The sequence below is a fragment of the Lepidochelys kempii genome, chromosome 2 (assembly GCF_965140265.1).
Source record: "Lepidochelys kempii isolate rLepKem1 chromosome 2, rLepKem1.hap2, whole genome shotgun sequence".
Classification (NCBI taxonomy): Eukaryota; Metazoa; Chordata; order Testudines; family Cheloniidae; genus Lepidochelys; species Lepidochelys kempii.
The window spans coordinates 236789459-236806680 of record NC_133257.1 but is presented as its reverse complement, the minus strand read 5'-3'; the positions used below and the strand labels follow the sequence as shown (position 1 = coordinate 236806680).

Below are 17222 nucleotides of genomic sequence, written 5' to 3'. Positions count from 1 at the left end.
GTAGCCAGGGGTTGAGGAGAGAAGAATAACAGACTTCCTCTTGGCCTTGCAGAAGACTGGAGGGTAGTAGCATATTCCAGTAGCTGGGGATTGGAAGCTGGTGGTCTCACCAGGTTATTCACCCTGAACCTCTCTGATACAAAAGTTTGGGAGACAGAGAATGGTGTTATCAGCCTCTGGCTAATATGTGTGATTCTTTGGTTGGAAAGTGAAAATGCTTGGTGTTATGGTGGGAGTTATGCAGAAGAGATTGCAAACAGCTAGGATTATTTAGCTTGGAAATAGGGATTGTGAGGGGATTTGATTAAGGTATTTAAGAGTGAAGGGTATAGTGAAAGCTGGTTGTTTGCCTCTACTTGAATCCCTGCCCCTTTGCCTCTGGACCAAGGGAACATGTTGAAATTGGTGGGCAGTGAGCTTAGAACCACTAATTAATTTATAATGCAAAATATTAGTTACTCATGTGTTTCACTGCCATGAGCAATTGAAATGAAATAAAAACAGTGGATCAGTTTTAAAAGAGGAGTCTGGATAATGTTTGACCGTTTATTGTACATTAACAATGACAATGAGGGTAGTCAAAGCCCTTTACTTCTAGGCCAGGGCTGGGCAAACTTTTTGGCCCAAGGGCCACATCAGGGTATGAAACTGTATGGAGGGCCAGGTAGGGAAGGCTGTGCCTCCCCAAACAGGCTGGCCCCTGCCCCCTATCCACCCACTCCCACTTCCGGACCCCTATCCCCTGACTGGCACCCTCCCTCAAGAACCTATGCCCTATCCAACCGCCCCCTGTTCCCTGGCCCCTCCCCCCCCAACCACTGCCAACCCCCCTGCCCCCTTACCATGCCTCTAAGAGCAGCATGTCTGGGAGCTGCGCCGGAGCCAGACATGCTGCCCTGCATGAGCGCGCAGGCCCGCTGCCCAGAGAGCTGCCTGTGCGGCGGCGTTGCTGCGGGGGAGGGGGGGACAGCAGGGGAAGGGCTGGGGACTAGCTTCCCAGGCCAGGAGCTCAGGGACTGGGCAGGACGGTCCCACGGATCGGATGTGGCCCGCGGGCCATAGTTCGCCCACCTCTGTTCCAGGCTCAAGCTGATCTTCCTGGTGGGACAGGAAGGAATTCCACTCAGTCCTCCATGTGCTGCCTTGCACACCTAAATTCAATCTGGGATTCATTTCCCTCTCCCATTTCTCTGCAGCATCAGGTACAGGAGACTATGGGAACAGGATATCAGATTTGATGGACCAATGTTCTGATCTGGTATTGTCAAACTATGTTCCAAACAACTTGGTTTAGAAAGTTGGGGTTTTTTTGTTCAAATACTTCCTGTTTCTCTACTTGAGCAGTAAAACAACTTTATTTGAGGAGAATTTCTCACCCCACCCTCAAATATAAAATGAATAAAATGCCCATTCCTCTCTTTGCCCCCCACATATACTGAATGACTTTACTAACAAGGATCTCAGCTGTTCAGATTGAAAGTAGAATGGATCTCAGTAATACTGTGCACATACATAGATCTGTACACATTTAAAATATGTGTCTAGTATCGGGGTAGCTTTGTTAGTCTGTATCCACAAACAACAAGGAGTCCGGTGGCACCTTAAAATCTAACAGATTTATTTGGGCATAAGCTTTCAGACTCCTTGTTGTTTTTATTTAAAACATTGTACATGCATTAACTAATTCATCCCCTTGGCTCCCCTTTGAAATAGATTGGAAAGTGTGCTATCTCCCTTTTACATGGGGTAGCTGAGACTTCTCCACGAAATGACTTTTCATAAGGCTACACAATGAGTCAGTGGTCAGGCCAGAGTCAGAATCAGAAGTTCTTGACTTCCATTTCTGTGCTCTTTCCTTCAGATCAATAACAAATATTTTAAAGCCTTGTACTAGCCTTAATAGTGGAGCTTTATAATAGCAGTTGTGGTGGTCTCTTGGTAAGGATCCCTGTGACTTATGACCTATCCTCCTCAGGGTTTTCCTGTGTGCTGTACTGCCACAGCAGTGCCGTGTTGTTTGTAACCTGTTCTATAGTTTGTGCAGCGTACTGTGAGGCTTCAGCTTAGAATAGTGCTACCGTATCCGTTTACAACACTAGCGTTTATCTATTCCTGTGACTTTTAAAGTGTTGGAATTGTTCAGGGAATAAAACACCAACTTTGATGTGGAAAACGGGTATAAAAATTCCACAAGTGACCAATCCATTAAGTATGATTTAGTCACTCCAGACACACTGAAGAGGGGGAAAAGGTTAGAAATCTGTTACACAAGAGGCAACACTTTTTTTCCTCTGTAACTCCTAAGAACTTCCCCTTGTGCCTAAACATCTGTTCACACACAGTCCATTCTGATCTAGTAATTCTCATACCTGCAGAACGATGCTTAGCATGTAAGTAGTGCTTTAACGATCCAAAGCTCTGTACGAACATTAATATAATTGTGCTTTTAATAATTCAAACCCATCCCAAACTTTTATTCGGCCACAAACTGATATATAAAAAATATATTTTTAAAGGGTGTCTGTCTCTCTGACTTACTCACAAAAGCCAAAAAGACTCTAGAATCCTGGCTTCTTCTCTTCTCCCCGCCCCCCCACCCACTCCCCCTTCTGTTTTCTCTCTCCTTCATCCACTCTTTTTCTCTGAAATAGTTGTGTTTTTGAGGTATAGCTGAAGTATCAGCATGGAGTTTTAGCCCTGAATTTCCATGTCTGTATGAATCAAGGGCCCAAATGTAATGTTACTTCTATGTAGCTCTTACAGCTGCAAAGACATTTGTCTTAAAAGAGCAAGTTTGTGATGTGAATATCATGCTAAAGGTCTGGGAATTGCTGTGTGAAGTGACTCAAGAAGCTGTCAAAATAAAATTACACAAACAGCAGCAGCACTATTTTAGGGTTTTTTTTTTTCAGTTTAATGTATCTATTTTATCTTTTTTGTGGTGGTGGTGTTTAGGGCAATTTCCTCTCTCTAGAGAGAGAACACTATTAGAGAATGTGTTTGATCAAACACCTATGTTTTTGTAAATGTGCTCTCATGGGTTTATGTAACTTGAGTTATTTTCCTCCCTTCTTCCCCAGGAATGGATAGTGCACAGGTAGTAATTGAAAACCCTTCTTCCTGCTAGAGTCCTGAGGATTCACTGATTTTGCTTTCTCCTTCAGCCCCCCTCATTCACTTTTTCTTTCCCTCCCTCATGCCTTACTAGGGTTCACATTGCAGCCACCATTCTTACCGTTGAGGACTGGCCAGGACACCCTTTTCAGAGCATGTAAAAACTCCTGGAAAGGTTTCTGTTGAGCAATATGAGGCGCTCTTTCCTCCTCTCTTTTCCCTCAGGTTGAGGGCACTCCTTTATTCGCTAATTTTGCATTAATATTGAGGGTCGGAAGCCTGTGAATTAGCTACTCTGCATAGCGACTCAGGAGTTCCAGTTCACTTAGCACATAGACACCTAAAAGGCAGTTACTTAGTACAAATCTTGATTTGTACTAAGTAACTGCCTTTTGGTATTCTATGTAGCTTCACTTTCTTTTAATCAACCCAACATTAAGGTCAGTTTAAATATACCAGCACGCACGTTCATGAGTTTATTTGCTAGGGGTAATTTTACTTGCTGTACACCAGCAAGTACATCTCCGTTAAGTCGTCTTCTCTGTATTAAATGTTCTTCCTTGTAGCAATTGGTGTAGGCTCACAAGCATAGGGGGTGGACATGGATACATTGGGGCGGAATTAAGGTGGTGGTTGGAGCCATCTTTAGCTTAAAACACTTAAAGCTTAAAAGTAATGGTCACTTTCTAGGATGATTTATACAAAGACACTACATTTTCATTCATCGTTCTCCATGACCTTGGGCGGGGTTGGTCTGTGAATATTTTACAGCTCCGTCCATGCTTTACGTTCTGCAGTACAAGGGGGAAAAAAAATAGGCTGATTGTATTATTATTATACTGGGACTGGCATCTACCCCACTTCTGAGAAATAATCTCTTAAACTTCAACTTCATATCAAGTATGTGATAGCCTGGAAGAATGTGACAGTCTAACACAGCCAGATATTAAAGGGGCAACTATCCACTGACCTTTTTAAAACTACTTAAAGCTTTGTTGACAGTTTCCTGATGTTCGTTGGCATTAAGCCAATTATGTTCTTTACCGTTTTACTTTCTGAGGTTTTGTCTTCACTGCTTAAAAAAGTGTTACTGCTGGATAACTAATGCACATTAGCTATCCTGCTGCAAAACCCAAGTGGAGAGGAGTTATTGTAATATTACTGGTTTCAGAGTAACAGCCGTGTTAGTCTGTATTCACAAAAAGAAAAGGAGTACTTGGGGCACCTTAGAGACTAACCAATTTATTTGAGCATAAGCTTTCGTGAGCTACAGCATCCGATGAAGTGAGCTGTAGCTCACGAAAGCTTATGCTCAAATTGGTTAGTCTCTAAGGTGCCCCAAGTACTCCTTTTCTTTTTGTAATATTACTGCAAGGTAGACTAGGTGAGGCTAACCACTGGTGTGGGTACAGTGTTGATGTCACCTAGCTATCTCGTGATATGATGCTACCTTGTCTCCATTTTACAATAGGATAGCTATGCACAGTTATCCTGCTGTAAAACAAAACAAAATGAGTCCAACTTTTCTTGTAGTGAAGACATTGCCTGTGACTAAGCAATAAGCTACCATTATATCACTGGTATGCTTTCAACTTGTGTGTCTAACTGTATTGCTTACAGTACAGCTCTAATTCTCTGTTGCTTTATTCTAATGCTAGTGATGTCCAATTTTACAAATCACTGGTCTGCATTTAGCAGTAGATGAGTTGGCCTCTACATATTTATTATGTACCACATCACTTTACTGTTGGTAGGCTTTTCCCAACAATGCTGACACATAGGTGAGCCAGGCTACTTGTCAGGGTTCAGTGAGGCCTAGGGGCCTTGGCATGAGCTGGCACCTGGTCTTCTAGCATCACAGACCTGGAGGTGGATTAACTACAGTGGCGGGAGCACTCCTCCTATTGTTGTAGTGAGTGTCTACACTACAGTTTTGTGCAGCTATAGCATTTCTCGAGAAGACCTAGCCTTATTGAGCTACTGCTCTTTGCCTTTCATCTTGTAAAATTGGCTGCTAGAGCATGTGTGTGGATGCTGTAGCTGATTTTAATAGGTAAGGCCTGCATATGTCTAAAGTGCCTAGCTCAGAATGTTGCCTTAACTTAGACTTGGTGACTATTGAGGATTTATGTCAGAGTGTAAACATCTCACTCAATATTTTACATGCAGTGCAGGGGATGTAGCCACATCTTCTGTTTAATTGGAAGATATGTGGCTAAATCTCCTGCATTGCTTTGAAAATCTCAACCAATGTCTTCAAATTCAATTTTCCGTGTTTTCTAAAGTAAAAGAATGTCACAGAATGTTGCAAACCATCTGTTGTTCAATCTGAGGCTGTGAAAACAGCCAGCTAGATTTTGCTGCTTTTAAGTTCCTCCTCCACTTACCTTGTGTCCTAGTTTGCGATTTTTAATAGGGTATAGAAACTGCTGTGAAAGGTTTTTGATTCCTTCTACTTTAACTCCAAAGAGCTCAAGATGATTTAAAAGTATATACTATAATACAGGTTTCAGAGTAGCAGCCGTGTTAGTCTGAATTCGCAAAAAGAAAAGGAGTACTTGTGGCACCTTATGCTCAAATAAATTTGTTAGTCTCCAAGGTGTCACAAGTACTCCTTTTCTTTTTACTATAATACAGTTGACTAAATCTGTTCTACTGCAAGCATTTGAAAATCACCTCTGTATGCATAGTCAGCAAAGAGTTAAGGTAAGTATGCAATATTAATAATAATAATTAATAAAAAAGTCTGTGCTCTGAAACCTGGCAATGGGGGGAGGGTTTCCGAGCCCAAGCAGGAATGTCTACACTGCTATTTTTAGCCCTGTAGCACAATCCTGAGTGAACGGACCTAGGCTCTGACACACTGCTGTGGGGGAGGTGTGTTTTTTGTTTTGCAGTATAAATGTACCCATGTTTTCTTAGGAGCTGTTGACCTCCTGGGTACTTACGTGTTGGGCATGATTAGATGGTGAAATATTGTGTTTGAATACAAACTAATTCTATGATTCATCTGGGTGCTTGTTTCCTTTACTAAACAAAGTGTATGCAGGACAATACTGGTTTTGATTGGGGCAGATGTCTGGATCAGTCTCTGGAAACAGCAAAGGATCATCATGCTCTCTTTCACTCACTCTCGCTTTCCTGGGTTCTGATTGTTGCTCTATATCCTTGGCCTTTTAATTTGGCTCCCTCAGCTAGGAGTTAAACAATGTCCAATTTATGTGCAGAGAGGCTTGTTTTATGCATCAAAATTAGTTTGCTCCTTCAAATTATAGGATCAGGGTCCCCTAGTCTGTACGGCCTCTGCTTCTTTGATCCTTGCCCTCTAAATTGGTGGAGCACAGTACAGGTGTAACCCTTTTTTCCCCCTTAGAAGTTAATTCCAGGGATTGGATCCACCAAACCAAATCTCCATTCTGAGTAGAGATCGATGCCCTATTTAAGGTATAAAATAAACAGTATTAAGCTTTGGATCCATTTTCTTTGGTAAAGACAAAATTTGGAGCAGGCACAGAAGGAAGCTAAAATGTTAGAGGCAAGGAAACAGTCTTTCTGGTGTAGTAAGTGGGTGGCTTGAGAGTATTTCCAAGGCTCAGTAGAATTTTATCCTTTCAGTGTTGGTGATTTTGATATAAAATTGGCCCTCACCCTTCTGTAACAGTTTATTTATGGGCCTGTGAGCCACTGACCTGGTCTGACATTATCCTCTGTGGCTTGGGGCAAGTCACTTAATCTTTGTCGTAGTTTCTAATCTGTAAAAATAGAATAATTGATCACTAATGTAAATTATGAGGGTGTTGAGGATTGTTAATCCAGTAATATCTGTAAAGTGTGTTTGAAAATCAAATATTTGTAAATAGATCACTTTATTACTACTATTCTTACTTGGAACTGCATTGTTATTTCACTGAGTATAATTTTATTTTTAGAGCAAGGATCTTGTTTATTACTCTACATTTTTTTGCAAACGTTTTTCCTTATTTTAGTGAGGTGTAATAAAGTAGTTTGTTTTAAGTGCTATTAATTTGATAATTCAGATTGTTTAATTGAGTTTGACTTGAATGTTTCAGCACGTTTTTTAAATAAAACATCCTTTTCTGTTTTAAATTTAGACTGTGGACATCCATAAAGAGAAAGTGGCTCGCAGAGAGATAGGTATTTTGACAACCAATAAGAACACATCAAGAACTCATAAAATTATAGCGCCAGCCAACATGGAGCGTCCTGTAAGGTACATTCGAAAACCTATTGACTATACCGTGCTGGATGATGTTGGCCATGGAGTAAAGGTGAGAATCCATATAAATATTGAAGACTTATTTGAACTGAATGCGGCAGGAATTTTAGTTGCAGTTAAAATACTTAGTGTGTGGTGCTGCCGTGAGGGGTTGATAAAAACTTACCCAGAAGCATCATAGGCACAAAGTGAGATTTTTATGTTGAGGTCTTGAGCAATTTCTGCTATAAACTTGTGACTGCCTGAAGTAACCACAAACCAGGAAACAATGGCTCAGGATTCTGATAATAGATATTTCATAACAATGCAATTGCACTAATGACTCGTCAGAAAAAGGGACGTGACTGACTTATTATTAAAAACATTCCTTAGTTTAAAAAAGTGCTGCAAAAGCCCTTTTTATCCCTTTCTTCTCCTACACTCCCACCTTTTTTCCTTTATCTTTTTTTTCCTTTTTTAAATTTTTTTAAATTTAAACTAGAGTTTAGGTAAAGGGCAAACTTGATGGCTGGAGATTTCATTAGGGAGAGGTTTTTTAAAGGCACGAAGGGCGCCCCCTCTGCCCATTGAAAAAATCAGTTGGAGTTGGCACTTTGCTTTTCATTTGGAAATCTTCCTCCATGTATATAAGTGCCTTGACCAAACTCAACTTTTTTGGGCACAACAGATAGCCACAGGAGAGTTAGGTAAGACTAATCAACATGGTACCTTTTGTCATCTGGGAGTCTTTGCTTGTCTGGTAATAGCAGGCTTTATTTTTCCTTAGCTGACATGATAGTACATTCAGTTAATTGTAGTCTTTCCCTGACTTACCTTAAAAAGCTTTTATTCAGGACCATGTATCCAAATAAGGATTTGAGTGTGCTAGTCAGGAAAGCAGCTGCATCAATCTTGAAGTGCCTTTCTGTAGTGCTCAGCTCTAAGGACTAAATCCTTGTTTGTGGCAGAGACGCAGTCATCACGATGGAGGGAAATGAGGAGGTGCCAAAGTGTCCTTGGCATTTCAGTGATCCTGGGGTTGCTTAGCAGCGATTAAGCACAGTGTAGAAGGCTGCTTTAACCTGTGACAGCTGTCAACAGCCTCCTGGCACAGGAGCTGTTGGGGGGCTCTGAAGTGCTTGAGGATCTCACTACACAGCAGAGAAGCTCTGAGGGGATGTCTACACTGCAATTAAAAACCTGTGAGCTGACCCATGCCAGCTGACTCGGGTTTGCAGGGCTCTGGCTAAGAGCTGTTGGATTGCCATGTAGGCTTGGGCTGGAGCCCGGGTTGTAGGACCCTGTAAGGTGGGAGGGTCCAAGAGCTTGGGCTGCAACCTAAGTCTGAACATCTACACCACAATTTAACAGGCCCTGAGAGTTGGCACAGGCCAGCCATTGGTGTCCAATTGCAACGTAGACGTACCCTGTGAGCCAGATCCACTGGGCTTAGGGCTACTTTATATTGGTACGATGCAAAGCAGATGAAACGTTGTACAGAGTTGGAACATAAGAGCAACCATGCAAAGGAATCCATTTGTCCTCATAGAAGTTGGTCACTTTTCATTTAGGCCCCTTGCTTGTGAGAGAAGGTAGCTCGAGTCCATGGAGAAGTGTCAGAATCCATGTTTCCAATGCCAGCTGTCGGCTCACCGTTTAGATACTAGAGTGATAGTCTATCTAGAAAACCATAAAATAGACTAATCAATTGGCCGCTTCAGCTGCTGGATTACTGAGAGGTGTGTGTCCTGGAGCCTCATAAAGTAAATGTTTGATTAATAGACCCCAGTACTGTTACATAGTAATATCAGCTTTCTCCAATTTGTACACTTTTATTTTGGCATGTCTATTTTAGTAATGTGTTCAACTTTAGTTAGGGGAAAAAAAATAGCCTGCCCTTTGGAACTGATGATCTTCTGTTAACTGGGCAAATGCCTTTTTTCTAAAAGGCTCTTTGCAATTCTATACAAGTTTCAATGGTAGCTTTTGCCATCTGCCAACTAATTAACCTCATTATAGAAAATTGACTTTACTGGAAACCTGAAGTTTAGTGGCCTTGATTTGTAGTTAACAATATCTTACTTTTTGTTTGTTCACTGTGTGATTGCCCTACTGCCATGCTATCAGCTCTGCTATAGGTGATGCGACAATGGCTATGTGAAAAGATGATGCCCTTGTCTCTACCACATGGATTCATTATGCAAATACCATAATTGCAAGGTAAACCTTACACACCTGCTACTGGAAATGGCATCCACAGCCTTCCACTCCATAAACATAGACCTCAACCCAGTAGCTGTATGTACGTCACCCAGAGAGATGGCTATTAATCATACACACCTAACTGGTATGTCACACTGTCTCCTAGGATGTGGTACTGACTGTAGCTGTAAAGGAGGTTGCTTGTTCTGCCTTCGTTCTTAGATGGCTCAGTGCAAAATACTTTCCACTTCTGGGTCCCAGTTCAGATTCCTATTTGAAATTGAATTGACAGCCTCAGATCAGTTCCCAGTCAGCGGGAGTTGGCCATTGATATTTGACATGGTTAATTATTTATTTACTTTTGAAAACTAGAAAGGCTCTGTGTTGGGAGCTCAAGCTATGTCTCAAACCTAACCAGGGTGGCTCTGTCAAATTGGGGCTGACATGGTTAGTGGCAGGAATGGAGAAAGTTGCACTGCAAATTCTTCAGCATACCTAATATGTGGATAAAGAAGATATCAGACTTTATTGCTGCCAACCCTATGCTCTTGACCACAGATTCACCCAAGTTAAAGTATTGATGGAAACTGTCTAGGGCCTTGGAGGTAGCCTGGTTTCCTGACAAAACCGGAAATTGTAGTTCTAATCCCAGCTCACCCGCAGATTGACCAGCTGTGTACTTTGTCCTGTTCATACATTATCTCTTTTTCCTCAATAAAATGGGGCATAATATTTACAAACAACGTAATTATAAACTAATGTTCAAACAGTGCAACAACATCCTTTAATAGGGGCTACGTTATCCCTGTATGTGAGACTTCATTTTGTTTTGGTGGAGGAAGGGACAAAATGGGGGAGGTGGTAAGAAAAACATGAGGGAAAGGCCACCAGAATAAATGTGGAACCATACCCTGTACAGTTCTGATTTATAATGTCTGTGTGAGAATAATATTAAATATATTTAAATGCCTTTAAAATTATTTCAAAAGTGTATAGCAATGGGCAATACCAGAACTGTTTTGTCTGATAAACGTAAATTCAAATTGACTCTCATTTATTCAATTAGAATAAAAGAAACAAAGCTGGTACTCGCAAAAAGAAAAGGAGTACTTGTGGCACCTTAGAGACTAACCAATTTATTTGAGCATGAGCTTTTGTGAGCTACAGCTCACTATAACTACTCAAAAAGAAAAGGAGTACTTGTGGCACCTTAGAGACTAACCAATTTATTAGAGCATAAGCTTTCGTGAGCTACAGCTCACTTCCTCAGATGCATATCGTGGAAACTGCAGCAGGCTTTATATATACACAGAGAATATGAAACAATACCTATTCCCACCCCACTGTCCTGCTGGTAATAGCTTATCTAAAGTGATCATCAGGTGGGCCATTTCCAGCACAAATCCAGGTTTTCTCACCCTCCACCCCCCACACACAAATTCACTCTCCTGCTGGTGATAGCCCATCCAAAGTGACAACTCTTTACACAATGTGCATGACAATCAAGTTGGGCTATTTCCTGCACAAATCCAGGTTTTCTCACATCCCCCCCCACCCCCATACACACACAAACTCACTCTCCTGCTGGTAATAGCTCATCCAAACTGACCACTCAGTTTGTGTGTGTATGGGGGTGGGGGGATGTGAGAGAACCTGGATTTGTGCAGGAAATAGCCCAACTTGATAGTCATGCACATTGTGTAAAGAGTTGTCACTTTGGATGGGCTATCACCAGCAGGAGAGTGAATTTGTGTGGGGGGGTGGAGGGTGAGAAAACCTGGATTTGTGCTGGAAATGGCCCACCTGATGATCACTTTAGATAAGCTATTACCAGCAGGACAGTGGGGTGGGAATAGGTATTATTTCATATTCTCTGTGTGTATATATAAAGCCTGCTGCAGTTTCCACGATATGCATCTGAGGAAGTGAGCTGTAGCTCACGAAAGCTTATGCTCTAATAAATTGGTTAGTCTCTAAGGTGCCACAAGTACTCCTTTTCTTTTTGCGAATACAGACTAACACGGCTGTTACTCTGAAACCTATAACTACTCAAATACTCCTCTCTCCCAAAGCATTTGTTCCTATGTGTGCCCTTCCCTAATGGGACTAAAGTTTCTCAACACAGCTGGACCACACTTTTTGAGTCTTACCCTGGGAATAGGGAGTGGATCATCATGCAGAAGGAAAGAAGCAAAAGCAGGAACATGTATGGAGGCGCCTGAGGAAGGACTCTGCTGTGTATTCCTCCCTCTGGGCCCATGAGATCAGCAGCTATTGTGTGGTTGATGCTCTGCTGATGGGGGAGGGAGAAGATAGGCAGCAGCTGTTCTCCACAGTATATTTCCCTCCTGTTGGGGAAATCGCTGTGGAGTTGATGATGCTTCTAGTAGTATAAACTGCCCTCCACAGTTTCTGTGTACCCAAAGGCTACACTACCATTGTAGGGAGTTAGTCAGTGGTAGCCCAGATCCTTAGGGAACCAGAGTCCACAGTCAGCGCACAGGGACAGGCCACCCCTAAAATGGCCCAGGATCTACCCAGTTATGCTCTTATTGGCTTGTGGGTCTGAGAGTTTTTCAGGCTCTTTCCATATCTCTACTTCACAATGCTCAAACCCCTTCCTTTGGAGGGGGCAGTGCTAATTATTCTGTTCCAGTTGTAGGATTTTTCCTGGGATGGGAACAGCGGGCCCAGGGTTAGCATAAGTTTGGTTTTGACGCATCGTACATGGGCAGTGGATTTTTTAAAACTGTTCCATTTGTGATTAGACTTAACATGGCTCTCTTCCCTTTTCACTGAACAAACATTCTGTGTGTAAATGGCCGCAAGAAATAATGTGTACACAAGCAGATTTTGCCAGTCTGTTAGATACTAAATAGTCACTCAGCGACCATCCTTTGGGGATGAGGGCAAGGGGGCACAACTGAAGTCATTCTCTCCTCAACCCCATGTAAATCAGAACCTATCACAATATGAAATGCTGCTTTAATGCACAAAGACTCTGGCTTGGTAACTTAAAAAAAAATGTAGACACAAGCTATTTTAACCATTCTTCCAGTCTCTTCCTTTTGTTTTGTGAAGGAAAAAAATAGGTCAAATGCTGTTATCCATACAGAAAATCCTGGGCTTAAAAAAAGAATATTGCTGGAAAGAATTATACTTGTCTAGCAGCCCTGCTAGAATTTTAAAATATTCTGTGTGAAGAACGAAAGGCAGGTAGAATTGCCACTATCAGGGTGTCTCAGTCCATTTGATTGTAAAATGATGGTTAAAGCAGAAATGGAAACTATTTTTGTTAAATGTAGATAAAAGTGTGTTTATCACTCATGAAATGAAATGTCCAGTAGTTACAATTGATTGAGTTTATTGTATGAAACTTGTAATTTTTTTTAAAAGTACAGGAAGACTGAGCACCTTAAGTGGAGACTTTGGAAGAATTTTAAAATCTCCTAGATATGGGGCACTTGGGACAAGGTGAAGATTGATTAATCGGTCATGGACCCAAGAAAGATGTAGGGGATAGGGGAAGGAAAATTTTAAACGGAGATGTAGGCTCCAAATCCCATAGTATTTAACTATGAGAAGTGGGTTTGATTTTCAACATCTGTGAATGCTTGCGATGTACCAGCTTAGTCACTTTTATATTCCTCATGTTTATATCTACCCTATAAAACCGAGAACAAAAGACAAAAGGTAAAAAGACAAAAGACAAACAAAAGAACAAAAGACAAAAGGTGTTTGTGCACCTGCTGTTTTTCTTCCCTGTAGGGAAAAGCCTTTTATGTTGGATCCAGCTGGGCATTAACTATTTTTGTAGTTATTAAAAAGATGTAAATAGGCACTTCTACAAGCAGTCAATGATTCTGAGCCTGAGAATCTGAGTTCTCCTTGTTCCTGGGATTGGTTAGTGTCAGACACTGACACGTCAAGTGTCATTTTGCCAATTGCATTGCTACCATGCCAATTGCATTGCTATCATTCAGAGGGTCACTGTCAAACAATACAGAGTGCTGTAGGGTGAAGGACACACATGTGTTGCCAATGTTGATAATTGTATCATAAGGCTCATAATATTTGGTGTTTTCCTTAAAGCACCAGCTAAATTAATTTTAAGTGAGAATCTCAGCTTTAGATTTTTAAGTAAGTTTCTAGAAAAAGTTCATGGTTGCTGAGAAAACCTTGGAAGCATGAATCCTGAAAGACAAAACTAGAAGGTAAAGAACCCCTAACCCCACCCCCCATTTAAAAAAACCTATTGTTTTGTAAGCCAAACTCTTGAACTTTGGAGCCTGACTCATGATTTTGAATGCTTGGAGTCAGTGATACTGAGATTTTAAAAAATAAACATAATGTAATACGTTCCCCTAATAGAGAACCCTTCATCTGAGGATCTCAAGCCAAACATTTATTTTACGTTTTACAAACATTTCAGACAGTATCAGGCTAAAAGTGGAACATAATTCAAAAACAAATTTTCTTTCTTGTGCTGCTAATAACAGCTTAGAGTAATAAAAAGGGAAAATCTAAAAAAGCCAACTGGATTTTTGTTCAGTTGGACAACAGAAGTACTATCCCTTTTGTTCATCATCTACATCTGCTTACATTTCACTTTCTGGTTACCTGGCATTAACAGGAATCTGTAACTACTGGATTGCAAACAATATATAGCATATTACTAATCTAAAAATAAAGTTCCATTAAAATAACAAAATATTATGGAATCTTTCTACTGATGTTTACTTTTGTAGAATATTTGTTTTAGAGCTTATATTGACCTGACATTGCCTCTTTGGGTCTCAGAACAGCCTGTGAGGCAAGAACTGAGTATTATCCTCCATTTTACTCATAAGGAAACTAAGACACAAAGTGTGATTTGCTTAAAGTCCCAAAAGTTAGTGGCAGAACTGGGAATAAAAATCCTCAATTCCAGAATGCAGATCATATGTAGGAGTCAGAAAGAGAAGCCTCTGGGTTGTTACCCATATCTTTTTTTTTTTCTCGGCTCATCCCTGAGTTTTCAGGGGCCCTGTGAGAAGCAATGTGAGAGAGCCTGTTCGTTATGCCTCAGTTCCCACCTACCAACGTACCTCCTGGCTGCTTGTGACTCTTCTTTAATACCATTACCATATTATGTGATGATCCAAAATTGATCCAGCTGCTCCACCTGAAAAGTAGGGAAGGGATCCATGCGTGTGACGTATGAGAAATGGGTACAGTGCCTCGGACAGTGGGGTCCTGTCCATGACTAAGGATCCTAGGTGCTACAGTAATATAAATAATAATACGAGAAAATTATAAAGCTGTCTCCCAATTAGTTAGTTGTACTAAAAATCACAAAGCTTCTATATGGTTCAGAATTGGGAATAAAACTCAAGAGTTGGATTTTATTCCTATATTAGAAATGTGGCCACAGTTTTTAGTGGAATGTTTGAAATAAAATGCAGCTCCCTGAATCACTGCTAGATGTTTGCATCCACTCTCCAGAGGTGGGAGAGGGATAGCTCAGTGGCTTGAGCATTGGCCTGCTAAACCCAGGGTTGTGAGTTCAATCCTTGAGGGGGCCATTTAGGGATCTGGGGCAAAAATTGGGGATTGGTCCTGCTTTGAGCAGGGGCTGGACTAGATGATCTCCTGAGGTCCCTTCCAACTCTGATATTCTATGAGGTGGCGGAGTATGATGGAACAAAGTGGTGCAGGGGAAGATTCATTTATTTGTAGATCGTCCTGACCAAAAGAACTAAATGATCTAAGAAACATGGATGAATGAGACTATGTTGGGAGACTGGGGGTGGGACTGAGATAAAAGGAAGGGTTAGGTGTTAGAGAGACCTGGGAGGAGTTCTGAGCTAAAATGCCTTGCTTTCTCTAAGTCTTCAGCTGGAAGGTTAGGATCTATACCTTTCAGAGGACTAATAGTTTCACTTCTTGATCTCTTAACAGAATTCCTTGTTTTACGCCATTGTCCTTAGCAACTGGAAAAATTAAAAAGGGAAGAAACCTAGTAGATGGGAGACACAAGCAGATGAATCGCTAAAATTTGTTTTCCAGGAGACTAGTAGCTGTCTTGAAAAATATAGTGCTCAGGGATGATACCAGTCTGACAGTCTCGGAGACTGAACTTCTGTATTCATCCATAGAATAGATATATCGGAGACGACAGTAGCGCAAACAGCATTAGTCTGCCTCTTGCCAATAAAATTCAGTCCAGACTTAGAGCTGGAGAGACCCCCTCTAGTGCCACTTCCTATATCTTGACTACTGCTGAAACTGCTAATAAGGATGTTAGATTTCTCGTTATGTGGACAACTTTCGTTTAGGGATTGGTCAGAAAATGCCAAACGGCTTCCAAACAGCCAACGAAAGGTAATGACTTTTTACCACTATAGTATTGCTTCCCCCATCCACTCAAAAATTGAGTCAGGTGTCCACACCCCCAGTCATTAATTAAAAAAAAAAAATACATTTTGTGTTTTTTTCCTGATTTTTCAGTCTTCAGGTTATCCTAAAGTCACATTTTATGCTTTCCTTTGCAACCATGAGGGCTAGAAATGTACTACTTTTTTAAATGAAAGCTGAGGTCACATGATCATCCGACTCCAGAAGTCGGCACTTCAAGACAAATACTAATTATTTTGATGCTGGCAATAAAATCATAAGAGCTGGCACTGCTGCATTACTGACTTGGGTTGGATTTCAGGCAGCAACCTAGACTAGTGAAAGGCTCTGCTGCATATCCAGTCTGAGAATTCCCTTCATTCTTTTTACCATTCAGTGCAGCAGGTAGGACTTCTCCATTCTGGGTTCTATTCCCACAGTTCTGATGGTTTAATACATTCTGTAATTTGTGATCGAGATTGTATAGAGAATGTATGGTTTTGATACATTATAAAATACTCTTGGTCTTGGATTAATGTCAACCAGACACTTTAAACTGGTGTTAAAAACTTAAGGCTGGTAAGAGGCATATGTGCCTTTTGCTGGCCACAAGGATACTAAATGTAAGTTTAAGTGTTTCCTTTGGAGATGCCTATTAATTGTGATGTTTGTCCTGTGACTGCTTATGAGCTCATGAGATCTTTAACAGCATACCTGGGATGCAATGTAAGTTGTTGTTAGGGAAATGAATTGCTGTAAAAAATAATAGTAGTAATAATAATAATAATTAATAATAATAATAATTTGTCCATCAGTTGTGATAGATCTGCCATTAATTTCTGCTTTTCCCCCCTTTTTTTGCCAACGTTAAGTGGCTAAAAGCCAAGGTAAGAAGAATCATTTCTCATTTGACCCACAGTGTCTCATTGTATTGATAGTTGAGGCTGCAGAGCCATTAAAACTGAAAGCTAGTACTCTCCTATACTTCTCTCTGCTTTTCATAGGTTATTTAGGTTAAATAAGCTCTACTTCAGTGCAGATTTGCAACATTTAGCCTGGATGTGTTAATATATCAGAGATATATTGACATTTGCATTTGTACTTAAATACATTAATTTCTCTAACACATGTAGTGCTTTGCTTTGATTTGGTAGATGCCTTGATCCTATTGACTTACATTTTTTTATAGGAGGTTTCCCAGACAATATGTTTGACTGTGCTAGTCAAATAGCCGAGCTAAATTGAGTGAGAAATTTTGGATGAAGACTGACGGTTTTTTGTAGCCAGTTTAAATTTTTTATTTAAAATATTCGCA

The 17222-nt window shown here is 40.8% G+C and overlaps 1 protein-coding gene across 9 annotated transcripts in view; it reads left to right on the top strand.

The window, feature by feature from the left end:
- The window catches only part of ABI1 (abl interactor 1), a 120370-nt gene that overhangs the window by 80008 nt on the left and 23140 nt on the right, over positions 1-17222 (top strand). For 6 of the 9 annotated variants that reach the window (XM_073334295.1, XM_073334297.1, XM_073334293.1 and 3 more), the window contains exons 3-4: positions 7227-7403; positions 16780-16794. In XM_073334295.1, the coding sequence (XP_073190396.1) occupies positions 7227-7403; positions 16780-16794 (192 nt within the window). The remainder of the gene's footprint in view (positions 1-7226; positions 7404-16779; positions 16795-17222) is intronic. The other 3 variants (XM_073334294.1, XM_073334299.1, XM_073334296.1) reach the window with 1 other exon arrangement.